The sequence below is a fragment of the Lonchura striata genome, chromosome 7, assembly GCF_050655825.1.
Source record: "Lonchura striata isolate lonStrDom1 chromosome 7, ASM5065582v1, whole genome shotgun sequence".
Lineage (NCBI taxonomy): Eukaryota > Metazoa > Chordata > Aves > Passeriformes > Estrildidae > Lonchura > Lonchura striata.
Genome location: NC_140709.1, coordinates 14,704,014 through 14,731,078, shown reverse-complemented (window position 1 = coordinate 14,731,078; position 27,065 = coordinate 14,704,014). Strand labels below are relative to the sequence as shown.

General features: G+C 41.8%; 1 protein-coding gene across 4 annotated transcripts in view; it reads right to left on the bottom strand.

Moving 5' to 3' along the window:
• SMARCAL1 (SNF2 related chromatin remodeling annealing helicase 1) overlaps positions 1 to 24,822 on the bottom strand; it is a 35,183-nt gene extending 10,361 nt beyond the window's left edge. The window contains exons 1-10 of one of the 4 annotated variants that reach the window (XM_021526184.3): positions 24,703 to 24,822; positions 22,917 to 23,868; positions 22,181 to 22,231; positions 19,310 to 19,570; positions 18,116 to 18,166; positions 15,176 to 15,356; positions 14,088 to 14,238; positions 12,178 to 12,336; positions 10,361 to 10,426; positions 2,566 to 2,706 (exon numbers count right to left, since the gene is read on the bottom strand). In XM_021526184.3, coding sequence (XP_021381859.3) covers positions 2,566 to 2,706; positions 10,361 to 10,426; positions 12,178 to 12,336; positions 14,088 to 14,238; positions 15,176 to 15,356; positions 18,116 to 18,166; positions 19,310 to 19,570; positions 22,181 to 22,231; positions 22,917 to 23,778 — 1,923 coding nt within the window. In that variant the 5' untranslated portion in view covers positions 23,779 to 23,868; positions 24,703 to 24,822. Of the gene's footprint in view, positions 1 to 2,565; positions 2,707 to 10,360; positions 10,427 to 12,177; positions 12,337 to 14,087; positions 14,239 to 15,175; positions 15,357 to 18,115; positions 18,167 to 19,309; positions 19,571 to 22,180; positions 22,232 to 22,916; positions 23,869 to 24,192; positions 24,624 to 24,691 lie in introns of those variants that run through there. The other 3 variants (XM_085584211.1, XM_077784957.2, XM_085584212.1) reach the window with 3 other exon arrangements.
• Between the last annotated feature and the right edge of the window lie 2,243 nt (positions 24,823 to 27,065).

Genomic DNA, 27,065 nt, shown 5'->3' with positions numbered 1-27,065 from the left:
TAAAATTTACTTTAGCATGCCCTATTGTGGAAAAGAAAAGAGAGGGACATTTATTTTGCCAAAATACACATCTGACTTTGATCCATAACATTCCAGAACACATGTTTCCAACTGTGATTTTCTTACCAAAGTGTTACAGCATCTTACATGAGTCAGTAAACTTATTACAGTGTTAGCAGAAGCTGCCAAACTCTTACAAATTCAGAGCATGTGCTCAGATAGAAATTGCTTAATATTTGCCAACGTCAGCCAATTTGAAAAATGAATTCACAGCATGTATTTTGGGAAACAGTCTTGGGACATCTTGTAAACAACAGGTGACATTTCACTTGCTGCATTTTTAAAAGTACAGAAGCTGGGAGGTTGAATTAATAAAAATTTATAAACTTCTGTAACTTTTCTAATCAGATCTGCCAGGTATTTGCAATTTTGTGTCATAAAATCTTGAAACAGAAACTAGTCAGACTTTAGTTTTAGATTGAATGGATCAGGTTTGCCAATTTCTCTTTAATCTCATAGTGCAATTGGATTTATTATAATACTGAAACATTTTTTACCTAACACCCTTCATCCTTAGACATCTTCAAAAGCCTTGCAAAGACTCTTTGGTTCTGTGCAATTCTACCTCCACTCAAAATGCCTCCAATTTCAGGACAGACAGCAGAACTTGTTTGAGTACTGACAGCAGAAGTACCACAGCAGTTCTTCAGAGAGGATGGAACTCCTAACAGAGTCAGGGATACTCTACAGTCATGAAGGAACCAACTACAATCACCTTTTAAATTTTCTCATTGCCAAGTGGATCTATGGCAACCCATATTCAGCAGTCCCATCTTTTATTCTATCTACGTCTCTTCTCTTCCAGCAGCCCCACTTCTCCAAACAACCAAATTCCTCCTAGGTTCATGCTATCGTTTACTGACATAAACTGTAACAAAATGTCCCAGATCAGTATGGAGAAGCCCAACAATGTTCAACTGTCCAGGAGATGCAGGTCAAACATAGAAAGAAAATTGTACTAGAAATCCTGAAAGGTTTTGAAGGTAAGCTGATAGAGGATTGTGACCTCCATGCTGAGTTTCACTGAAGGTTAAAAAGTCATTTACACTGTTACAACCTGGATCCTGTAAAACAATTTTATTTTTTTTATCCAAGGTTCATCTGCCTCATAATTTAAATGACAGTTAATTGTGCAGGACTTTACCCTTAAGAGGGCTTATCAAATTCCAAACCTACTTAGACTCACATGCTGCAAATGAACTTTCCTTTTTACTGCAGAAAACCAAGAAGATTAAACTGTATCTCTATTTTCCTCTAGGAACCATTCTGAAAGGAATGCTCAGAAAGGAATCTTTCAGTTTTAAAGATAATGAAGATGTGGCTTCTCCCTCCATATGATTCCTACTATGGATGGAGACCCAGGACTGAAGCTCTGTGATTCTGTATGCTAACAGCCTTTCTCTAATCAATGGCATTAGTACTTGACTTCTAAAGCCAATTAAGTGCTCCTCTGACTTGCACACTTGGACATACACAGAACAGCACTACACTGGCTATGAAAGCCAAACGGGCATTCAGATCTAGGAAAAAGGGGATTCAAGAATTTTATATGAGACTGCAGTAAGAATCTTCTTGGTGGAAACTTGGAATATGTTACCTACCCCAAACAGAAAAGAAAACACAAGAGCCCTACAAATAGCTGTAACTATTTTTATGGCATACACTGATAATATTCAGGTCTTAAGTATATATTTTTGAAGACTGAAATGGTCATTTCAGCAGCAACAGCTCTTCTCTTCGCAGTGTGTGTTCCAACACACACAACAGCCCTAGGGATGGCAAATCCAAGTACAGGTGAGTTGCCCATACCTTGGCAGACATTTGCTATTGTGGCTACAAATGCTGGCTTTGTGCAAAGCCAAATTCTTGCAGTGATTGGACTCAGTAACTCTGTGGAAACAACTGCTGAGCAGCTGGCAGAGGAGTTATTTTCAAAATATGCTGAGGATTGCACCCATTTCCTAAATTAGAAGAGGGTGGAATACTAAGATATAGTCTGTAAATTTTCAATTTTTTTTACTTACCTGGAGGTATAAAATCCAAAATCCCAAGCAATTATTGCAGTCCTTTATCAAACAGTGACTAAGACTGGGAACTAGGTTGTTTTGCTTGCTCTTTTTTATTTTTCTAAAATCAATTAGCCCCAGTCTACAGCTGCTTAAAGGCCTCTTAGTTACTCTGACCCTTTTAAAAACTTGCGGGGGAAGATCTGATAAGAACAGGCTCCTTTCACCAGTTATGGCCACATTTGTTTGGGGATTTTTCCCCCCATTTTTATTTCCATGGCTTTCAAGGCAAGAAACACTACCACCTTCATGTCTTAGGCCCACCACTGCAGTACCTCCATCTCAGCTTACGAACTTTCAGAATGTTACTCTGCAGAGAAACTTTCTCCAAAAAGATGTAATATCATGCAGAAAGAAGAAGGAAGGAAAAGCCTCCCCATTTTGAAGGAAATCAGTGCTGTTTGCAGAGTCCCAGTCAGCCACTTTCCCAGGGAAGTACCTTCCTGGCATCGCAGTAGCGCAGCCCGAAGGAGTGGAACTGTGGGAAGAAGGTCGGCTGCACAGCGGCGATCTGCGTGTAGAGCTCCGCGGGCCGCGACACGGCCGGCGTTCCCGAAAGCAGGATCACTCTCTTGGCAGCCTGGGAAAAACAAGCAGGGCATCATTACCATACAGCTCACAGCAGAGCAGAACTTAGGAAGTCACCACAGTCCTGAAAGAAAATCCCAGACCCCCTGTTCAAGTACCCCAAACAGAAGAGTGCTTCACCTTCACAGGTACTTTCAGCTATCGCTGCCTGAAGACATTCAAGCACAGTACTTCAAACTTCCAGGGAGTAGGACAAGCCACACAGTTTCTTAATACCCATCCACATGCTCTAAGAGAAGGGTACTTCCATTTTTACTACACTACTTTCTGAATCAGCATTTACCCACTAGCTTGGGTTAACTTTTCACATGGCATACGCTATCACAGGAAAATGACACACCCTCACAGGTACACCCCCACCTCCAAAATAAATTCTCTCATAGTAAACATGCCACAGCAAACCATAAGCAGTCTGTCTTTCTCACAAAAGCAGAAGAGATACAAAGAAGAAAGATTTTTTCTTACTTCTTTGTTCATTTTTTTTTAAATTACATTAGCAAGGAGAAAAAAATGAAGCTCTCTGATGCAGGATAAGAAGATCTGACAGCCAATGGTGAATGTAGGCACATCTGGCTGGATGCTAGAATGTGAGAGAATAAATACAAATCATGTAAGAAGGTTGTAAAATGTGTTGTAGGGGAGACAGGAAGAGGACAGAAAGCCTGCATCTAAAGTAGGTGCTCCCAAGAAGAAGGGCAAAAATTACACTATAGACATTAAAGTCTCCAAGATACACTTCTACCTTCATACTGCCACTATTACCAAATTCTATTATTAGACAAAAGCTATGAATTTCTACTGCTGTGAATTCACATATTGTAGTTAAATTACATGTGCCTTGCAATTTCCTACATGGTTTATTGCAGGTTCATTAAAATAACAAAGAGATTGTTGAGTGACATTTGTACCAACAGCTCATTCACATTTAAATGAAAAAGAAAATTAAATTCTTTTATCGTTTCACTGAGATCAACAAGTCACCCAGATCTATTCAGCTGTTTCATCCACTTACCAACCAAACCTTGTGGAAAAAGAGTTCCGGAAATTAATTCAAGACTCTATCAGCTATTTATATATAGGCTGTGATCAAGGTGGGGCTTGCCTTCTCCAATAATCCCTACTAAACAGATCAGAGGGAAATGTGATCACCACCAGGATCAGACAATTCCCATGAACAGTTAAAAAAGCAGAATATTACTGAACTAAGTAAGAGAGGTCAAACCTTTGAGCATGTCAGAACTGTGCGAGTTTGCACAACACATAGGTGCTGATGCTACTCGAAAGAGGAAGGAGTCACAGAAACCAGAGATAAGAGATAGCATATCCCATGAGGAAACTGATCAAGCAGAAATTAGCTCCTGTTTACAAATTAAGGTAACACTAGAGGACAACTGAACAGAACCCAGATAATATCCGATACGTAGCAGAAACCTTTGAGGAAGAAACTGATGCTACCCTGAGAAATCTGCTAAAAAGCAAGACAAGAAAGTCCCACAAGTGCAAGAAGCCTCCAAATTAAACTTGTTCCTCGTGGACCAACAGAAAGTAACTGACAGAAAAAGGAAACATGAAGGCATGGGATGACAGACATCTCATGTAAGAAAACTCTGGATCAAGCTAAAGCAAGAACACACTCAAAACAGACCAGGGACATAATAAATGCAACACAAACTCAACTGTGTTGGAAGTGTTTATGCTGTTCTCAAGGTTCTCTCTTCTCACAGGGTGTTTCCTGGAACCTGTACAGGATGAGGTTGGAACTAATTCCCCAGTAGGCAAAATTATTCAGGCTCCTTCCCCAATTCCTAAATAGGTGTCAAAAGAGAGGATGATGAAGTTACAGGTTATGTAAATTCTAAACTTTTCCAGCTGCTGCTTTGCTGTGTGTAACTTATTTCTAAACAGAAAGGGTATTCAACCACTGCAAGCTCTTGCCAATGGCTGTGACATGTCTTCTAATTAACCATTTAAAACAAACTGAAAAGTAAACAATAAAAACAACAACAACACAACCAACCAAACCCCAAAAGACACTAACTCTACAAGAGCTGTGAAGAACCTCAGAAATTAGTTCCAGAAAATTTCATGGAACATAGGTGGTCTAACTCATTATCCCAAAGGTCCCTTTCAGTTTTAAAACCTGTGACAGATGGAGCTCAAGAAAGAACAGAAGGAAAAAAAAAGCCTCCAAGATGACAAATTTCCAAGTGTTGAAGGTTGACTTAAATTCTGGATGAAAGAAATGGCTTTGATTCCCATTTCTTTTTCTAGTGGCAACTCATTTTGAATAGGTGCCAATAAAGATTTGCTCCTGCAGAGAAATCTCTACTGATCACTGCTTAGTTCTTGTTTCCTGCTGAACCTTCTGTGCTGCCAAGAGTGAGCACGTAGCCTCTTTCTTCAAAGGTCTGTAACAATAATATGGAACAACACCACAGAAAATACAATTGCAGGGGCCAGAAAGGACTTTCCAGCAAAATCAGATCTTGTAATCAATTGATACTTATTTCCACACAGCTGAACTAACGTTAGCTGCTCAGCTGCTAGGCATGAAGCTCACAGAGCTGGTGGAGACCTGGTCTGCAGCTTTCATTTACTAAGCAGCCTAAGACAAATGTGGCTTTGTACCATTATAAAACACACCAGCAAGAATTAATTCCACAGCTGTGAAAACATTTACAAAGTCACTTTGGAAAGTCAAAGAATAATTTATGAAATGATGGCACTTACTCTAGAGGTCAAGACCCAGCAACCAACGATTCAAAGGGGAGTAGGCAAGGCAGAGGGGTTATGTGACAGACAAATAATTGACCACACAAAGAGCCTCATTAACATACAATGACTGTCTCTGTGTTAAATGGATTTCCCAGCAGGAGCTCTGCCATATGCTATCAGACTGACATACTTTTTTAAATCAGTGTGGCTGGTTCTGGCTGTACATTTACTCGTGTCCCCAGTTTTTGCTTACTGTGTCATTTCAAACTGCTTAGCTTAAGAATAGCTTATCCTGCAAAATGAAAAATCTGAGAGGGACCATAATAAAATAATCACCTGATGAAATAGAAGATGTAGTAAAGGGGAAGAGTAGCAGCTGCTTTCAGGAGTCTGTTTCCCTATTTGGGCAAGGGATCGGGTTCCACATTTCATAAAATAAAATTATTCCAAAAAAATATAAATACTTTTCCCTGTTGTTAACCTACATCTAGACAGACAATGTGTGTCAAACAGCAGTGATAAGCTATGACTGAAACAAATTAAACTGCCTTCCTATTACAAGAAGGAAAAGAAATTGGAAGGTAAGAGCAGATCTGAAGATGAAGCCCTGAGGGCCCACAGCTTCTTCAGTTTCAAGATGAAGTTCCTTCTCTCAGCAGGTGACAATAAGGAAAGGTTTATTTATTTAACCTATACAGATTTGTAGCACCTAAAGACAGCTGCAGTTTATTTCCCGACAGAAATAGAAATTTTTGTGTTCCCTTCTCACCTTCTACCTTCAGCATGGACCTGTTTCTCTCCACTATTCTGAAGTTGCTCTATGGCAACAAGAATAAAAGGTTTAGATTCCAGCCACAGTGTATTTGGACTCCCATAAAAAAACCAAAGACCTTTAACCCTGCAAACATCAGGATACGTATCAGACTATTAACTGGAACAGCAGCTCAATGAGAACAATCAAATTAGTAAAATTATCCATGCGTTGGAGAGCAATGCTCATAGAGACCACAAAGAGTATAAGAACATTTAATGCTATTGGAATTTTTGATTAGATAGCTCCTTTTACTTATCAGTTTCCAGTGCAGTTCTTCACTACTTATTGTCATGCTCCCAAATAACTCATCCATTTTCCATTGGGACCTTCCCTAGTTTCCATGGCTTGCAGTATTCCATGAAATTACAGAATAAAGACCATGCAGCACCTTGGCAGGTCAAAAAAAGTAGAATTCTTTCTACTTTGGTACCCAAGAGATCCCACTACAAATCAGTGAAAAACTTTTGGTTTGTTTGTTTCTTCTCCATCCACATCCTTGAGGCTTTGCTGGTTTAAGGATATTGGAAGTATGTATACTCCCTCTCCTATGTTTGTGTCTCTGAGCCAGTATAATCTTAGAAGAAAAAAACAAAATGCTTACAAGAAGTGTAACACTATTGACACTTTCTGCCTCTGAGGGAAGCAGATCCAGGGCAGAGGTGAAGGGAACAACCAGTATTGTCAGTATGCCTAGGAAAACTTAGTCCCAAACATGAAACTACAGAAAACAGCAAGATGGCAATTAGGTCCTATAACCAATTGACACAGCTTTGAATTAGGGGGAAAGACATGCCAGGCCTAACAAGGCCTTTTGGTGACTCAACTACAGCCCAACAGTATGAAGCTATTCTCACTTTGATGTGCATGGAAACAAGACACAAAGACCACTTTGAACACAGCAACCTCTAGCCCCTGAGTACAGTGAGAGCTGCTGCAGCTGGGGACAAATCTCAGGCAGCTGCCAGCACAGACCTGCTGGCGTGAAAGCTGGCTGACTTTGAAAGCAGCATCTTTGCCACACAACCAAACATCAAAGGACTGTTTTCTACTACAGTCTTGAATCCATCCTTCTCCATAATTCTGCAGGGATGCACACAGACTGTTTGCAAACTCTACCACCTCCTTTCACTTAGGCAGACAAAGCATTCTCCCCCATCTACAAGTCTGCACACCCACAAGTTTGCACATCCACTGGAACATGAAGGGAATAAGAGTGAAATAGCAGCAGCAAGATGTTTAGGCCATATATCTATCTCACTCTGTTCATGCAGTTATAAGCTCCTCTCAAAGTTCTGTCCCCTAACAGTAAATTTGGCATAACAGGTCTATATATTTAAACTAATGACAACCTGGGGTAAGCCATGAGGCAGCGGGCACAACAACTGCATACATGCAGCCATTTCAAAATTTCTTCCTCTGTCTCAAGTAAAACTCTTCTGAATCTCTGTAAGGGTAGCAGCTAAGTACGTCAGGAAAGATACTGAACGCTGCACACACAAAATTTGCAGCTTTTGTTAATATTAAAAAGATGTCTAAAAATCCCCAAGTGGCAAACTTAGGTGACATGTTTAATACATGGCTTTGCTTGACAATTCTACACCACATTTACTCTGCAATATCTACAAGAGAGCAGCAAAAGATGAATTATGACTGAGTGGCTAAAAACACCACTTCATTTTGAAAACGGGTCAATATCAGACATTAAAAGTAAAATAAGGCTTTAAATGCTGTAACAATGAGATAAAGATTTGAGAGGTGGAGATTCAGTTTGGCTATCTAACAAGACAAATTAGAAACCAAAATCCAAGGTATGTCATCTTTATTATCAATGCACCAATTTAATCCAATTATTGTGCAGTTCTGTATAAACACTTGCAACAACTTATGTATTTCATTTATTATTCAAATGGAGAAGTCAAAAGAGCAGATTCTATCAGGATAAAAGAAATTAAGTATGGATAGCACTGAAAAACACTCCTGTCTCCAAAACATTTTAACTTAACTTAGACCTGTCCAGTGTCAGTATGGACTCATAAGTCTTTGTAGCATGAAAGGACCAAGGATCATATTTCTTAAGTAGGTTTCTTTTTTTTGGTCCCTAAATCTCAGTTCAAGCTTTTATACTTTAGGGCATTGAGATCCTCATAGGAAATAGCACCATCTATGGCAATTTCAGATAGTTTAAAGCAGTATTATGCTAGCAGTTAGAAGTGGCACTGCTCAGAAGGTAGACAAACAAGGCATGCATTAGCTCCAGTTACAGCACTGGCACAGCTGCACACTGTAACCTTAAGGTAGGGACTGGGGTACTAGAAGCAGCTTACCTCTCAAGGACTTGCCTACAGCTAGACCTTTTTCTGTTCTCTTCTAAGAGCCCCACTGCTACTCAAATCCTTTTAACATAGAGAAGGCAAGAACATTATCCTCAGCAGCATGTTTAGCCACACCTCTTATTCAGTAATTTCAGGGTATCATGTAAAATAATGAATATATTCCCATTTCTACCCTACTGGCTACTTACTGCAAGTATCGCATAGCATAGTTGTTAGATATAGTATTTAAGTGATGAAAGCTCCTGATATTTTGGCAGTTCTTTCAAATACAAAAATATTGGTGTGATGTGTTGTGCCAGGAGTGACCAGAGCATCACTCACTAGGAGCTGAAGACAGAGCTGCCAAAGGGGATAGTTTTAGAGCAAAATGCCTATGTTGGAAAGCAAGGAGAGAAGAAAAATGGCTATTACAGCAAATACTTCAGAAATTTTAGTCAGCAACCAGGCAAACAGAATTTACCTGAACATCTAACACAAAACATCCGGTACTGCATGCTCATTGCAGGTGAGATAACGCACAATATGAATATGAAACTCTTAATGCTTTCAGAAGACAGAAATTCAGTTTCAGAAGCATCAGCTCTCGATTCGTTAAGACCAGTGATGTGACAGCATAAAACTGTAAATTCTCAAGAAGTGCATACAGGCAATTAACCTCTGCCTAACAGCTACCATCTTTCACTCTCCTATCTTGCAGCCTGCAAATAATTTTGACAAGCTGATCCTTACAAAGCTTCAAGTAGCAAAGGATGAGGCTGTTTTTTGAGCATTTTGCTCAAAATGAGGGAGAATTTGTTATTTTCCACAATTTTCAGACATACACCCCAATTACTGTATATCAAACTGCTCAAAGAATTGGACCTCCTACTTAAGCTTCTGAACATTAAAAGCCTGAAGTGATTTGAAAACCAAGAGAAGACACGAGTCAGGCTTTTAAGGAGAACAACCAAGTTATTCAAGGACAACCATCTCCAGCAAGCCATTAAGAATCTTGCGTATTAAAGGTGGTTGCTATAAAGCCATCACAGATCAGATCTTCTCTTTATATATACTGTTGGTGAACTGAAGAGGAACTACATCTACCTTCTTCCAATGTACAGACCCTGCAGTGTCTAGAAACTACCCATAACTTTAATCTGTATCTGTTAGAGATGAATTTGATTCTTTGATCCCAGCACAACAGGCAAACATTAGAATTTATATTTCTCCCGGTCCCTTATCATTGACTATTGCCTCCCTTCTGTAGGCCACTTGTCCCACTAACCTCACATTGTGCCATTTCCCAGTAGCTCTGTACATGTAACCAGCAGGAATGTTCCTAAGCCCCAGCCACACAACTATATTGTAAACCTGCAGTAACAATCTAGAACCCTAAAAACAGGGAAGGGCCCTAGGGAATGCCATTCTGACATGCAGCAACAATTTGTGTGCCAAGAAGTAACTGATAATGATTATTTTAATCTAACAAGCTATTTTGACACCACTACATTCTGTCTACTCTCCCTGAATACATTCAGTAAGTTCTGACATTCCCTTTTCCCCGTCATCACAGAACTCATCAGTGGCAGTACCACAATGATACTGAGCTTTAGAAGTTGTTTTGTTAGGTTTTACCATCTAATATTTGTAAGGAAACAAGTGGTAAAGCCAAATTTCAGTCTTGGATCTAAACTATTACTTCAATTTCCCCTTACACACCTAAAGAATTCAGCCGCTGGCTCCTAAACCTGGTAAGTGGAGCAACACTGCCCCAGGAGCCTGATGTTAGCACCCAGCTTACACACCTTGAGTAGAGGCATGGCAGCTTGGCAGCGTGCAGTTTTTGTGTTCTTCAGGAAATGAGATTCATCCTGAAACAAAACAAGCATGAAAGCAAAGTCAGCTCAGATCCATAGTCCAAATGCAGGTCACAGAACAAATTCCCAGTATTCTCAGCTATCTAGTATTATAGGCCGTTGATACAGGATATTTCAGGCATTGAGATAGTCACATCAAATTCTAAACAAAAAGACAGGATGCAGAGTAGCAGGCTTCCTGCACTCAAACCTGCAGCTGCAAGCAAACAGAACAAAAATCAAACATCGTAGGCATGAATCATAAATGAACACCAAAAAAAAAAAATGAGCAGAGGGGGCTGGAGAGGGAAGGAGAAAGAGGAATATTACTTCCATAACTGATACTCATTTGCCCTTATGTGTCTTTTAAATGCAGCAAACATAGGAGGCCTATACAGTGCCATCTCCCTTAATAAGGGGTTAATGCAAATGATTAGGAAAAAAGAAATCTAATTAAGATCCAACTGTTCTGCTGATAGGGCTCACCAGGTGGGTAACAGTCTCCTACTTCAGACCCTCAAATGGGCTTCACTTCTACTGCTATAGTAAAGGTAGAATTTAAGGCACAAAAAGCAGTTGGCAACCTCCAAGGGTATATTCTCATCTTTCCATGTGTGAAGAAACAAGCATGCAAAGACAATGTAACTGCTTAGCCTCTCAGACACAGCCTTCTCCCTCCTAAATAACAAATAAGCTACACTAATTTTCAGTCACCAGAAGAAGAGTGTAAGAAAAACCAGGAAAGCTCAGCAAGCACTAGGACTACTCTCATCTGTAAAAAACCTACCAAGGGTCCAAATTTGAACATATAACACAAAGAAAAAACATCGGCCAGTTCAGGGCTGGTGAAAGTTCCAAGGCAGTAGTCTCAAGCCTACAAATATAATAATCTGCATTTCCACCTTGACAGAATGTTTAGTCAGAGTGTGTGTAGGAGACAAAATATAAAAATGAAAATTATCAGTTCCCCTATGAGTAGCATGGTCTCCAAAGAACTCCATCTATTACCACATTCCCATCTGATGCTGAGAAACAGAAAGATTAATATGTTCCAGTTATCATGACTTTTGGGCAGGTGTGTGTATGCTGAAAACTAGACTGAGAACATCAAATACTCATAGTAAGCTACATATACCACTTTTGCTCTCTATTGATCCAAGCTGGATTTGAAACACTACATGTTTTCAATTTTTAGTAACTGAAATCCAGAAAAATGCCATTTACTGTGGCTCTGTAAAAAGATAAAAACTGGAATTTGCAGTAATTTATGAAAGAAACGATGCAAATGATCAAAGAAGGCTTAATGCTGATTGTCAGTGGAGCACAAGCTAAGGGAGATTTTTTTGATGCTTTACCCATATACTTGATGTTGAAACGTTATCTGGTTTACTGGATAAACACTAACACCACCCTGAAGTCCAAGACTTAAGAAGATACAATTCCATGACTACTGTATTGACATACCACATTAAACACTTTTCCCTCCAGCAGAGGACATGACCAAGCACAATGAAATCAGAGAGACACCATACCCAGTAAAAGTGAAAATACAGCCATAGGAATCACAAAGGAAATCAACTCTACTAGTTATTTCAAAGGGTTTCAGACAAACCTCATGCTTGTACTTATGAAGACAGCTGTGATCACAGCCACAATTGCAAGATACTTTCAGTCCTAAATAAGGCTCACTTCACACTTCTTTGCTGTACAAATGCTACCCCATTTGCAGCATACAATTGACTCGAAAATTTTCATGTACCACTTACAACAATAACTACTTGGAATGTGCTCTTAAGTTGCTTGTCCATCCTGCTGAGGAGATCAAAACTGATGATGTTGATCAAGCTTCCTGTTAGGTTGTCTTTCCCACTCACTATGACATTGGTGCTTCCTGGACTCAAGGATGGAAGCCATTTGTGGAATGCCTGGAGGAAGAGGAAAGAAATTAATTGCATTCAGGTGCTTATCTTCTTTGTCAAGATCCCAAAGCACTAGACAGAACATCCTCACAAATACTTAGAACATGGACCCACCCCATCCACCATCAGACATCACTTTGGAGCACAGTAAGGGTAAGCAGCCTTCCCATGGTAAGCAACCTCCTGGTAAGGGGAACATCAAGAACAGAACTCAGGCTACAAGGCAATATCTATTTTATACAGCAAGGAAAGTTCAAACCCTATTCCTTCTTACTGGGGAAAAACAAACAAACAAACAAAAAAAAAAAAAACCAAGAAACAAATAAAAACAAACCAACCCCAGTAATACCCCAAAAAACCAAACAAAAATCTGATCTTTAGCGGAAATGCACATAACCTCCTGAGAAAGGTACCTGCTATGCTCAGAGCCAGAGAATACTGTGACCACTGCTTACAGGGAAATTTAGTTTTCTCACTCAATAGGATACCTATAGTTCTGAAACAGAATTTTAAGCAGTAAACATCTGTAGCAATTGGTAGATGTTTACTTCTAAGCAGTAAAGATCTATAGCAATAGCATCTATTGAATATAGCAATGTTTACTCCACAGTGAGGGTGAAGTACAACTCATCCAGATGAACAAAACTCTTCCACTACCTCCTCTTCTTAAAAACTCCACCAAAAAAAACCAACCCAAAACCAAAAAAACAAAACCAAAATGAAAAGATCAAGTTGACAACACACCAGCTGCTCTATGACAGCAGCTGAAATTCATGTGGTAATTGTCATTCAATCAACATCTTGAAATGCTCCACACACCAGAGCAAGATATCCTCCCCCAAACCCATCTGTTAGCCAGACCTCCCACCATTTCCCTTGTAATTCTGTCCCCCAGTGACACCAAGCTCTCTGCAACATTTGAGTTCTGCTGATGTTGCTCTGCAGAAAACTGTCTGGGCCCATAAGGACCTGGTCCCTATAGAAATGTACCCAAATGGTGATGGGAAATGGCATCTCTGTGTCTAGGAGCTTTGCCTGTTGAAATCCTCCTACCACAATCATTCCTCTTCACTGTTCAGCAAGCTAAGAGCTCTGGCTCACCTTTTTCTCTCACACTGAACATTTCACTAGCCTATGGCAACCCAACAGCCTCAGTGTACAAACTATGGCAGTGATTTATTTCAAGACACATTTCTCAACCATACAAGCTTTCTTGGGCTTTGCCCAACATTAATAAAGGACTCAGAAGAGTCAGCAGCATACACTGGACAGGCCAAAAGACATATTATGACAGACACTTGATGATGATGATAATGGAGCCTTTTGAACAGAATGGAGAATCTCAGCATCTGGGCCTCTGTTCCAGCCAAGGAACTGGCAAATATGGGCTGGAATACAAGACAACTGCTTGAATGAAACTATTATCTTTGACACTGATGAGTAAAATTCCCCCTTGGAGCCAACTGACTTGCAGGGAAAAAGTTAACAGAGGGTCAGAGGACACACTTTATCTAGCTGTCCCTTTTCCCAACAGATCAGCTGGACTACAAAAAGAAAATCAGCCAATAAAAAAAAAATAGGCATATACCATATAGTCAACACCAAGCAATCCCCCACCATCAAGTTTCTAAATCAGTACATTCTTTTGTTTCTTTGCCTGAACACATTTAGAAGTTTAACTTTTGCAAAGCACAATACAGCCTGACCATCACACAGGCTCTTCACTGACCCCGGGCACATGGCCAAGCTCACAGTACCTCTGCCCATGTAAATCTCACAGAAGAAGGAGTGACCACCAGCAAGGGCCATTCCTGCTGGTAATAGGCAGCAATGCAGATGGCCTGGATGGTCTTGCCCAGGCCCATATCATCTGCAAGGAGCAAACGTCCCTTCCTGGAAATTGCAAAACTGGGGAAAACAGAGAGGGAAAGAAGAGTCAAGAAATGGGTTAATATCTGGCAACCAAGCTAGCACAAGTCATGACTGAGCCTCTAATGTGGGTCACCTGGAAGTGATCAGGGCTCTTCAGTAAACCTGGATTTTCTCCCTTAGTCTTCATACAAGACAGCAACTCTCACAAATCTCTCAAAGCTTGGAAACTCCTGAACAGAGTGGTTCAGCTCAGTTCTTAGAGATTTAGATTTCATATGAGAAGTAGTCTCAAGAGCTTACAATTATTTAAAACACAGTTTTTCCATGATATTACTCACATTGTGTTCCAGAGTTCATTCTGGCTAAGAAATTATTACTAAAAACAGTAGCAATTAAAGACCATTAAGTACAGACTGTCCTGGACTGCATATTGAAATCAACAACTAATGATCATATATGATGGGGACAGGGACATTTCAAGTTTTATCTGTACATATAAATAGCAATTTAAAATGTTTTAGGGCTTGTGTCTCATTTCCTCCCTTCCCATGTGTATTTAATATTCAGAGAAAACAACAACAGAAGAGATGCACTCAGGAAAAAAAATACCTTACAAAAGAAAAAAATCATATGACAAATATGTACATACTGAATCACAAAAGGGAGATCAGAGGTGTATCATTTGATCAATTTTTTAGACTAGCAAAATACGACTTTCCACCTGACTCATGATGAATTCTATCTAGAAATAAAACAGATGTGTCACTCAAAAAATAATACAATTTTTTAAAAAAAATCCCAAACAAAGCATATTATATCAAACAATCAAAAGCCCAAAGTGCCAGAGTATAATAGACCCAGACTCTAGAGAAATGCAGAACCCTCCATGGACAAGAAGACAACCCGGGCACCAATATAAACTACACAATTCTAGATAAGGACTAGTGCTTAACAGCATGCAAAAACGACATACTTCACACCTTCCCGCTGAAAGGGCATGAGGCTTGTCACAATTTTGGAGTCCACTACTGAAAGGTCAGCATCAGGAATGTCTGTCAGTGATGGAGATCTCTGCAGCTGAGGAGCAAAGGCCTTAATTACTGCTTCAGGCAGTGGCTCCACTTCTACAGACACGAGGCTCAGTAACACTTCCACTGCAAAGAACAGATCAGTTTATTATCTGAAGGGACAACATACACACAACTTCCATTATGGATCTCAGGACACAGCCCTCAACCTCATCAAAAATATAATTTTCTATCCTGAAACAGCTCACAGGAATCATGGCATCATGCACAGGTGTTAGCCTGGCCTGTTCCCTGAAGTCTATTTCAGAACCACATGATGAATCACATCTCCTCCCCTCGTACTTAGACTTGATTATAAAAAACTGCAACTCTGATGCCATCATTCAGAGACAGTTGCTACTAATACAGCTGGAGCTGGATTCTTCATGTTGGAGGGCAGCTTAGGGCACACTTTAGTCAGAAATGAAGTACAGATTTGAAAAAAAGAACTCCTGAAAACTAGAAAGCAGGGGTATCTTTATCTTGACCTTGGGATTCTCTACCTCTGAAGTTTCCACCATACCAAAACCATCAGAAGACAGTTACCAAGACAGTTACTTCAAGAATATAATTCATCTTCAATTTTGAAAACTCTCTTCTCCTCCTGTTCCCTGAATTTACAGAGTGGGGTTCTGCCTCCACTTTACCATGCTTATTTACCACATGGGGTAAGAAAACAGGAAGCACCTCAAGACTCAGAGAAACAGCTCTTGTGCCAGCAGCAGCACTCCAACAGCCATCCTTCAGGATCTACAGCACCTCCCTGCTCAGCTGGTGGCCACTGCTCTTCCCCTGGACAGAAGCAGCTTACAGGCCAGAACCAGCTTACAGGCAGCCACTTCAGTTCTTCAATACTAGTGTTCCTTCACCCATGAAGCCTCACAACTTCACCCTCCCATTCAACTAAAGAGATCCCCAGAATCCATTATGCCAAAACCTCAGAGCCTTCATCTTTTCAACCCACACATCATAACAATCAGAGCATCTAGCCAGTCCTCCTCCTGGATGACCTTATTTTAGTCCCCTCCAGCAGCCTCTCTATCCCATCCTCTCCAAAACAAAAGGTGTTTCTTTTTAATCCAACAGTTAATTTCTAAGCAAATTAACACCAGTTTTAAACACGTAGTGAGCTGCAACCAAGAAAACTTATTAAATAATTTTTGTCTGGTGACTATGAAATCCAAGACACCTCTACACTAGGAACACAAATGCAGGTGCACACATTTTTATTGCAGGAAGCAATTTCCATTTTTTTCTTTAGTAGTCAGTCTGTGTATGAAGTCCAGAAGACAAAAAAAACCTGCTTGGAAAAACAACTAAAATAAGAACTCACTATACCAGCAGTAAATGCTCTAGAATTCAGTTAGGTATTTTTGTTTCAGTCGTCTCCAAGAGGAAAACAGCAGGATGGACCCCTGCCATATAAAGGGGAAAAGCAATTCCAAGAAATATACATATGAAAAGATTTTCATTTGTGGTTGGGTAATGACCAAACTTTTTAAACTCTCTGGTTTAATTTATACTTCTTCAATAGCAGGAACTCTCTCCATATAAAGAACAACACAAGCTTGTTATTACACTCACAGACTGAGCTATGTGCTAGTATAATTGCTACAATTTGCTCACTGATAATTCTGTTGCTATTGTTCTGTACATGAGCTGGGAGAGTGATTAAGATATATCTGCCACCAGCATGATTCATCCAACAGACAGTTTTTAGTGAAGTGACCTTTATATAAAGATGACTGAGCAACTAGGCAAAGAGACATTAACCTCTACAAACAGTTCCCAGCTACCAGATCTCTCTGCTGGAAATGGCAACCAGCCTAAATTCTCTTTTTTTAATTTTGATGTAGGCAAATGAACAGGCAACAAAGCAAATGCTGTTCCTCTAAAAGGCACGTGCTGGAATCCTCAAATGCCCTCACAAATTACACTCTGCAAGATTCATGGAATTATTTTCCTTTCCTCAAATCTGTGGGATTCTGAACACCTCATGTAATGTGTACAACTCCCAGCCAGCATGACTGAGACTATGACAGACTAGGAGGTGATGTGTCTGCTCAGACTGCCTGGCACATGCTACAGGATCAGGCCCTTTGCAGATAGAAAAGGCCTTTTGACCAAATTGTGAGCGATTATCTGCACTCATCAAAATCAGGAATGTCCACATTTCAACCCTGCAGTTTCATAACAGTCTCTTCCAAGACACACTCACTTATTTTCAAGACCTGGCCTTCCTACACAGCCCCACCACATGGCTTTCAGCCCTACAACCATTACTAATGTTATTAAGACATGCATCATAGAAGCAGACACTTAGTCAATTATTAAACACACTCTGGTATCCCATGGAAGCAGGAGCCCATGCTGGAGAACAAATACTCTGAGAAACAGCACTTCAGCTCTGAAACACTCACACTTCCTAAGGATGTGCACAGAGCACCTGGCTTATTATCCTTCTGAAACCTACCCCAATCAAATTCCACAGCCACAAACCCTGACATGAGCACTGAAGCAAACACAGCATGCTGACTGGGATGATAAATAATAGTTATAATACACAGGACTTGTGTAATGCTATTCATCTCAAAGCACTCCATAAACCTAATTAAACACAAAAACCTGAGAAGCAGATGTGCTAGAAGCATGCTACAGAGACTGGATTATTCTGCAAAGTTGCATCTATTAAAAAAAAAAAAAACAAACATATCAAAACACAGTTCTACATTTCAGTTTGTCAAGTCACATTTTCAGCAGCATTACACAGATACATAAAGGCAAAAGGCAACAGACAAACTGATGCACAGGAAGTTCTCCTTCACTGGAGAAACACAGCTACTCACTTAGTTTGGGGTAATCCTCCAGCAGGAAATTCCACTTTCTGGTATTCATATCTGCAATAGTTACAACAAACACTGTCATAAGTCTCTTTTAAAAAAAAGACTGAATTCTGTGTCCATAAGAACATGTCTATCTACCTATATCCTCTGCATTTCAGAACAGTTTTAGAAGACCTATTACCTTGATCAAAACCAATTCTCTATTTGCTGTCATGTTAAGTAGTTTGGAGAAGATTTAAAAGTATGACCACACATCTAGAAATGGTGGTATCACCAGAGTAAGCCAAGATCAGCTCTCCTAATGAACCCATCTGCTCAAGAATTTTGGCAACTACTTTCTCTTCACTGCAAGAAGGGATGAAGAATGTGTGCAAAGTTTCTACTTGTGAACCAACAAACTCTTGACTTCAGTCAGTAAAACAATTACTTTCAGTTGTGCCTCTGTACCCTAGAGTCAAAGTGCTCAGGAGGGTACAGGAGGAAATTCTTCAATATCCAAAATGTAACATCAATGCCAGACCCTGGGTAGCATCTGTGTGCAACATCCAGGGAAAGAAGACTGAATTCAGAGTTAAGTGAAGGCACAATGAGCCCTGCCCCAAGATATAGAGCTCCAGAATTTCTTCTCCATGCTGTCACTGACATTCTGTGACACTGTGCATGTCACCTCATCACTGTGTCTCATTTCCCAAATTACAAGTGGAAAAAAATTATATTTACCATTGAAATCTGAATGCCAACAACAGAAAAAAAAGTATTCTACAGTTACACTTGCTTTGAAAACATTGGTAAAACTCCTGGTACATTAAATCTGCTCAGGCAGTTGAAGCCACCATACACCACAGTAAAGCAGAAGTAAGAGAACATCCAGCTGCATTTGATAATAAAGACAAGAACTTCGCATGGTCTCCATATTATCAAAATTCACAAATTATCAGCGCAACCCACCTCATTTACAGTAAGTGAGATCTGAAATACCACCTCAGCTAACAGGCCAAGGACATGTTCTGCCATGGGGTAAAGTGCTGGACATGGATACAACACTAAACTAGAACTGTAAGATCTTCTAAAATCTTCACCAAAGCACATTCTCTTATGCTCTTTTCAGAGGGATGTACTCTCACAACCTCTCTTCTGTAAAGCAAGAATAGCCCCAGCAAGGCCATTATTAAAAAGCAGACACAGCAGGAGACTCACCATAATTTCTGGACTCCATCTTTTTGAAAACCCCAATCACTTCTGCAGAATACCCAATATCGACCTCAAATCGCAAGCGAGAGATAAGCACACACTTCCCTTTGACAAGGGCTGAGGATTTCTTCCAGTTCTTACACATCTTCAAGAGGGATTTCACATCAACCCCACTGCCAACAAAATGAGAGCCTGATGCCAAGCCAACCATATTTTTTCCTTCCAGTGGTGCCAGAATTACTGATGAAAGTTGATTTGCTGCTTCCACTAGGGAGAATAGAGATATAGAAAAGAATTAATAACAAAGAACCTACACAAGTTTAAAAGGAACGATGATTCCCTGCTTTCATTCACAGGGACAAAGAATAGAGAAAGTAATGGCCTGGATGAGGAGGTTGGTGGGATTTTCCACAGAGAATACCACAGGGGCAAAGGGAACATGTGATAGCAAATGAACAAGGGCCTGTCCAGCATTGCGATTGCACTAAGCTCCCTCTCTGTCAGCAATTCTAAAATGTGGCTCCCTAGGCCAGGGCAAGCAATCTGCAGGAACACATTTAGCAGTAAATTGCACACAGCCTTACAGTGTTTTCACTCAGAAAATCACAGGGACAGGGGCATGGTGATCAATAGTATGTGTCTGAAAAGATGGGAAGGTGTTTCTGTAAACAGCAAAGGAGAAGGATTTAAAAATATCTGCCTCCTGCCTCACATCAATGGCTGGTAGACAATCCATCTAGGAGGAATGCTGTGTATTCACAATGCTGTAGAAAGGAATCTAGTCCAAATTCCTAAATCTCTTTTGTTACAATTTAAGTTCATTACGCTTTATTCTGAGTCTTAATGTTAGACTTGCAATTCTACCCAGCCATCTGCACTCCTGTCTTACCCATCACCAGCCATCACCTCTGACACAATGCCAGGGCACGGAGAGAGGAGGGACACAGCATTTTACAGATGTTAGCCTGAGAACACAGCTATCCACAGAAATAAACATGCCACTTATCCACTTATGTTTCTCTGCCAACCTATACCCATGTGTTGCCTTTATTATCATAACTGAACTCTGATGGTTAAGGAATGGGAATACTATTTCTTATACTTTTTACAGCACTAAAGTAGTGAAGTTTGTGCCCAAGCCTGCCTCCACCTCACAGATACTACAGTAACACAAAGCTTCATGAACATCTCCAGAGTCCATTAGACTCAAAAGAAGGGGATTATTAAGCACACTCTGCCTTCAAGTACTTGTGGAAGGCAACTTCCCCTCTCTGGGAGATGTTTAGAATAAGCCCAGATGAATCCAGTACTTTGACCACTGAGCTGCACATCATGATCATCACTGCTTCTTTTTAAGCAGTCCAGAAAAATCATATGCAACAAAAAAGTACAAACTTTAAGTTCAGTGGTCAGGATGTGAAAATGGAGGAAAAAACTCATACAATTTCTTCCTAATCAATAAATAAACTATTTGGGTATCATCCAACCTTATTTTAAAATAAGTGACTTCCTGAATAAATCCAAGCATTTGAGATTTCTACTCAAAATAAAAAGGTTAAGAGTAAACTGAAAGTAATTTTTAAATTAGAGGGCTTGAAAAACACCAATTTACAGCTTCTCCTCCAATGCACCAAGCAAAAGATTTTAAATGCTACTGGTTTAGCATTGTGTTGTTAGAGGTCACCACTACAACTAAAATTGAAAGAAATTGTGGGGGGGAAGCATATTTTACTCCTTTATTTCAACATTTGTTTCTAGGCTTGACTGAATGTTTAATTTATAGTACAAAGAAAAAAATGTGATACAGGATCACATTATTCAGAAAAACTAAATTACAAGTGGGAACTTTAAAAATAATTGGTTTTCACTTTTACATTTTCAAGGCCCTTTTAAGTTAGTTCCCTTTTCTCAGGCTATTTTCCCCAATTTCATAGGCCAATGCTGGTCACATATTGTCTTCACTCGGAAACAGAACTTTCCACAGAGTATTCAGGTATTTCATATCTTTAAAGAAAAATGCTTGATTCCTAAAAACCATTCTCTTCATATGCAAGCTCCTTGGTACAGAAACTCTGCTCTCATCTGTACTTGATACACTTCAAGGAAGCCAACAGCATTTAAATTATAAATGTGTGGCAACCCACATGGGAAGCTAAAATACCAGCACTCAACTGTGGTTTTTTAAAGTGCTCAACACAGGCCTAATTCTGTTCCCACTGAAATCAATAGTGATTTATCATTCACTTCAGTTCAGTGTGCTTCTGAAAAGCCTACCTGAAGTGTTTGCCTCTATAATCTCTCAATCTTTCAAGAACAAGATGACAGGAGACGAAAAAAAAAAATAAACCTATCCTTGTTATACCAACAAAAAAAAAAAAAAAAAAAAAAAAAAAAGGCAAATTCATTTTCAGTCTCATTCAAAACCCTGGAGAACTACCCTTTATCCTTTTCTGACACACAAAATGAATAATGAAGGTGTTTATAGAAGAGCTATTTAAAAAGAAAATACATGAATGGACCCAGAAATTAAGCATTAGCCACTGGAACACACTGAGTTTTCAAAACAAATTCAAAACAAGCACCAGCACAACAGATAATTTTCCTATGATCTTGTTGGTTGCTGAAAAATTCAATGGTGGGAAAGTGCCACCTGTGCTTGGTATTTAGATTACAGGAAAAATTAAATTATTTCTAATCAACTACAAAGTATCAGAAAAATGTTATGAGCTAGATGCCTAAAAGATGGGCATTATCTTTAAGTAGCACTACTTTTATTACTCAAGACACTGACAAAGCTCAACAACAACTAAGGAAAGCAGGGGAAGGAGGGGGGGTATCAAGATTCCGCTTGTTTTTTATCATTCAACATTTACTTACAGACACTGCTGTAATCTTCCATGCTGAAATTCCATTTTTTCATAGCAGGATCTAAAGTAGGGCAAGAGTAATAGGGCAGAATATCAATCATTTGGGGCAGAAAAAAAGTGGTGACGTGAAATGTTCATGCGAGTTAAAAGTATCCAATCTACTCAGGCAAACTTTTTGCCACACATCTGAAAAACAATTATACCCAAGTTTACAGCTACATGACACCAGAAAAATCCATGAGGATTATGACTACTAAGACAAGCCATTCACAGGGATCAGCAACACATGATGGAAAATAAAAATAGAATATAACAAATAAAGATAATGGCAAAAGATCAGAAGAAAGACAAAAGGGAGAGATTCCACTGCTCTCTGTAACCCAGGAAACAATCAGCTCATAACTCTGAACTATAGCTGAAGTGACCCATTTTCACATCCCAGTTTATGAATAACTTTGTTTCCTTCACTTCCAACAAACTGACCAGCTGCTGCCACTAAACTTCTCAGAGCATTGCTTATAAAGCAAGGCTTCAGACTTATTTTCTAAATCCAAGCTCAAGCTATTTATGTCCAGAATGTCTCTCCAATTTAATCTGTATTTACTTCTTTAATCCCCCATTAATGCCATATATTCCACCCCAGCAATAGGTGCACTGGTAAGATCAAGTAGCAACTACAATAGCAGCAGATGCCAAAACTTCAACCCAATTTAAAACAGAGATAACAGAAAATAAACAATTCTTACCATAGGCTTTGCTTGGTACCTTCTTAAACACAGCAATAAGTTCAGCATTGTAGCCTATTTCAACCTGGAATCGGTCTTCCCCGTATTTCACACATTTTCCTTTTGTAACATTTGCTTTCTTGTGACTTTCAAAGGTAGAGGCCACACCAGCAGAGCTGGTCAGCTTCTGCATGCCACCACTGGCCTGAGAGACAAAACCTCCCCCTGTTCTTTCTGTCGGTCTGTTTATGTTTATCAGCATTTCTGAATTGCTCAGGGTGGCACTGCTTGGTGGTGAAACATATTTAATGGCAGATTTGTTCTGAGTTTGTAAATCTTTACTGCCATCAGGGTGCCCATTATCAGTGACTCTTGGATGAGGTGGTCCTGTGGGGCTTTTGAAAGCTGGGCAGCATTTGGGCTGCTGGAATGTTCCATGATTAATTGAAGTGTGTTGTTCATGTTCCTGACTACCAACATCCAAGTAATGTTTATGGGAATAACTCAGAGAATTTGGGATCATAGCAGGGAACTGCTTTAGGCCACTTGTTTGTTCCGAGTCCTCTGAACAACTCTTTTGCTGCTCTCTGTGTGAGCCAGCCATCTGTTGGTTTGCTGGGTAATGGTTGTAGCCTTTCTGGAGACAGCTCCTCTGCTCCACAGGCGTGTTTGGATTCTGTCGGTGCTGGCCGGTGAGCCCGACATGATTGTTTTCTTCCTTCGAGCTTCCCAGATTGCCCAGACTCTGCCCTTTCTGCGGAGGCGCAGCGATGCCCACGTGCCCAGCTCCCTGGGCTGCCAGCCTCTCTGCTCTCCTAGCCAAAGCCAGCCGGCGGTTCTCCTCAATCCTTCTCTTTTGCTCCTCTGTAAGGCCCGATGACATCTTCAACAATTCCAACAACAAATCTGTACCAAAACTACATTGGGAATTAATCACAGAGGCAACTGCTTCTTTAGAGGAAGAGAGGCCAGTCTACAGGAAAAAAAAAAAAGAACAAATTATTATTGTATTGATAACTTAGTATTGTTAGTGGCTGAGTATTACTGTAACTAATCCTACATGAATCTCGTAGCACAGCAAAGCTGTCACATCAGTGCTGAGCCATTATCAGCAAGTATATGGTGTCAGACACTGATGAGGCCTTGCATGCCAATCCTCCATGGATAAAACATACGGAAATAGAGAAAACTATTCCACTACTGTTCTGAGTACTCTTCTCTGCAATTCCCAGCAGAACTAATAAAATAGCAAAGCACGAGGACACCCTGCACTGCAGAGCCAGCCCTGAAAACGCACCTGGAGGCAAAGGATTACATCCCTGCACAGCCTATGGTGGAAGTGTCCTATTGCGGGCACCTTTTATGAAAGACGGGACCATGCCCATTTTCCCTGTTCACCTTCGGTTCCTGGGTATCTCTGAGAGCGTGGCAGACACATGCTGAACCCCACAGGGCAGAGCCAGCTCCTCCCGGGACACATCTGTTCGCAAGTGCAGTAGAAGCGGGGCGCTGGCTCCCGTGACTTCTCCCGGCAGCCCGCCCCGCTCCATGCGCTCGCTGCCCCCCGTCCTGCGGGATGCCCGCCCGCCCTCTCCGTTCCTCAGCTTCCTGCGGCCGGTGGCGTTCAAACTCTGCCCCCTCCTCTCCCAGAAACCAGGCTCCCATTCCAAACTCCACGGAGGTCCCGACCCACCCCGACCCTCGGGCCCCCGCACCGCCACCCGCCCGTCCGCCCCGGTGTCCCGGAGGTCAGGCTTTGTTCCCCGCCCGCCCCGGAGGCTCCGCCGCCCGCTCGCCGCCCGCTCACCGCCGGCGGGCACAGCCCGGAGCACCGTCGAGGGACTACAGCTCCCAGCAGGCCCTGCGCCCCCGCCCGGCGGCACGGCACGGCACGGAGCGGCCGGGAGTGCACAGCACGCCGGGAGATAAGAGCGGCGCGCGGGAGGCGCGGGGCGCTGGGAAATGTAGTCTTCCGCTGGCAGCGCCATCTCGGGCCGCTGGTGTTGCGGCGTTCCGCGGAGGGAGCCGGGACCCCGGGGCCGCCCTCGCCACCCCCCGTACGGCGTGTGGGGACTCTGCTGCCGGCCCCTGGCTGAAGCCTTGCCCCAGGCAGCACCCAGCGCTGTACGGCCGGGCGGACCCCCTCGCTGGCTGCCCCGGTGTGTGGGGCTGGCAGTCCGGTGTGTGCTGTTTTGAATGGTGACTGAGCGGGGAGCCGGCAGTGGAGCTGGTGTGCGAGAACGGGTGGCGGCACTTGTCAGCAGTGAGGATGGAGTGTGCCCCCGGGGTTAGGAGCAGCAGCTGGCATTGCAAGGCTGCTTTGTCATTTTTGAATATCGATGGTGATGGCAGGTTGGAAAAGACCTCTGAGATCATCGAGTCCCACCTACACCCAAACACCACCATGTCAACCACACCGTGGCACTGAGTGCCACCTCCAGGCTTTCCTTAAACACCTCCAGGGACGGTGACTCCACCACCGCCCTGGGCAGCCCGTTCCAATGTCTGATCACCCTTTCGGTGAAGAAATTCTTCCTAATATCCAACCTATCCTGGTGCAGCTTGGGGCTGTGTCATCCTGTCCTTGGCTGCCTGCACCAGCTGCAATCTCCTTTCAGGTGGTTTCAGAGACTGATAAGGTCTCCCCTGAGCCTCCTTTTCTCCAGGCTAAACCCCCCCAGCTCCCTCACCTGCTCCTCACAGTACTTGTGCTCTGGAGCCCTCACAGCTCTTGTCTGGACTCACTCCAGCACCTCAGTGTCCTTCCTGAGTTCAGTGGCTCAGAAATGGTCACAGCACTCAAGATGTATCACCAGTGCTGAGTACAGGGGGACAATCACTGCCCTGGTCCCGCTGGCCACACTATTCCTGAAACAGGCCAGGTGCCATTGGCCTTGGCCATTCGGGCACACACTGGCTCATGTTCAGCTGCTGTCAACCAGCACCCCCGGGTCCTTTTCCACTGGGCAGCTTTTCAGCCATTCTGCCCCCATCCTGTAGCACTGCCTGGGGTTATTGTGGGTGAAGTGCCAGGCCTGACACTTGGTCATGTTGAATGTCATACCCCAGTCTCAGCCCATTTATCCAACATGCCCAGCTTTCTCTGCAGAGTGACAGTCCAACCCAACTTGGTGTAGTCCACAAATTTGCTAATGGTGAACTTGATCCTCTCATCCAGATTGCCAGTTAACAGGACCAGGCCCAACACTGATCCCTGGAGACACTACTAGTGACCAGGCAGATGAGGGGATGTGCCTGGAGGCTGGAAGAGGAGAGATGTCAGGGCTTTCTCCAAGCAGAACACCAGAAACAACAGGTCCATTAGAATTACTCCAGGCCCTTGGAAAGTCTTCCAAGAAACAATCACAAAGCAAATGAAGTAGGTGATTGGGAAAGCCAGCACAGATTTATTAGAGGGAAATCACAGAAGATTAATCTGATAACTTTCTACAGCTAAATGACATTTTCTGTCTACATGGGAAGAGTAGTGGAGGTTGTTAACCTGGACTTCAGCACAATATTTGACCATATTTCCCATGGCCTCCTCCTGGATGAGTTGACCAGATAGGCTGAAGCGGGGGGATCTGTGAAATGGGTAGGGAATTGGCTTCCAGGCCACAGCAGAAGGCAGCAATCAATGGTTTTTATGCAGACTGGCACTAGCAGCCTGTCACAAGTGCAGTCCCTCAGGGAGTAACACTGTGTCCTATGCTGCTCAAGAAATTACACTGGAAGAGGTGTCATCTTGAAATGAGAAAGGAATTTTTTTGCATTGAGAACAATCAATAATTGAAACAACTTCCCCAGGGACATAGTGGGACCCCCATCGTGGAAGGTTTTTAAGATCCAATTGGACAGAATGATAGAAAACCTCATCTTGGCTCCCTTTCCCACAAAGGGTTAGATCAGATGGTCTTTTGAGGTGCTTTCCAGCTTGGGCTGGTTTATGATTTTGTGCACATCTTCAAAATAGGGTGATTACTCATAGTTGCATCAGTTAAAATAAAAGGGCCTCCCAGGGTTTTAATTGTACATAGGGCTTGATCATACATGTCAAGATGCCTTTCCTGAACTGTCATGTTCCTCATGTGGGTGACCAGAGCAGTAGCTGAGGAGAAAGCAGAGAAAAGGCCCTGGGGAACACCATAATCCCCTCCCATCTCAGAACTT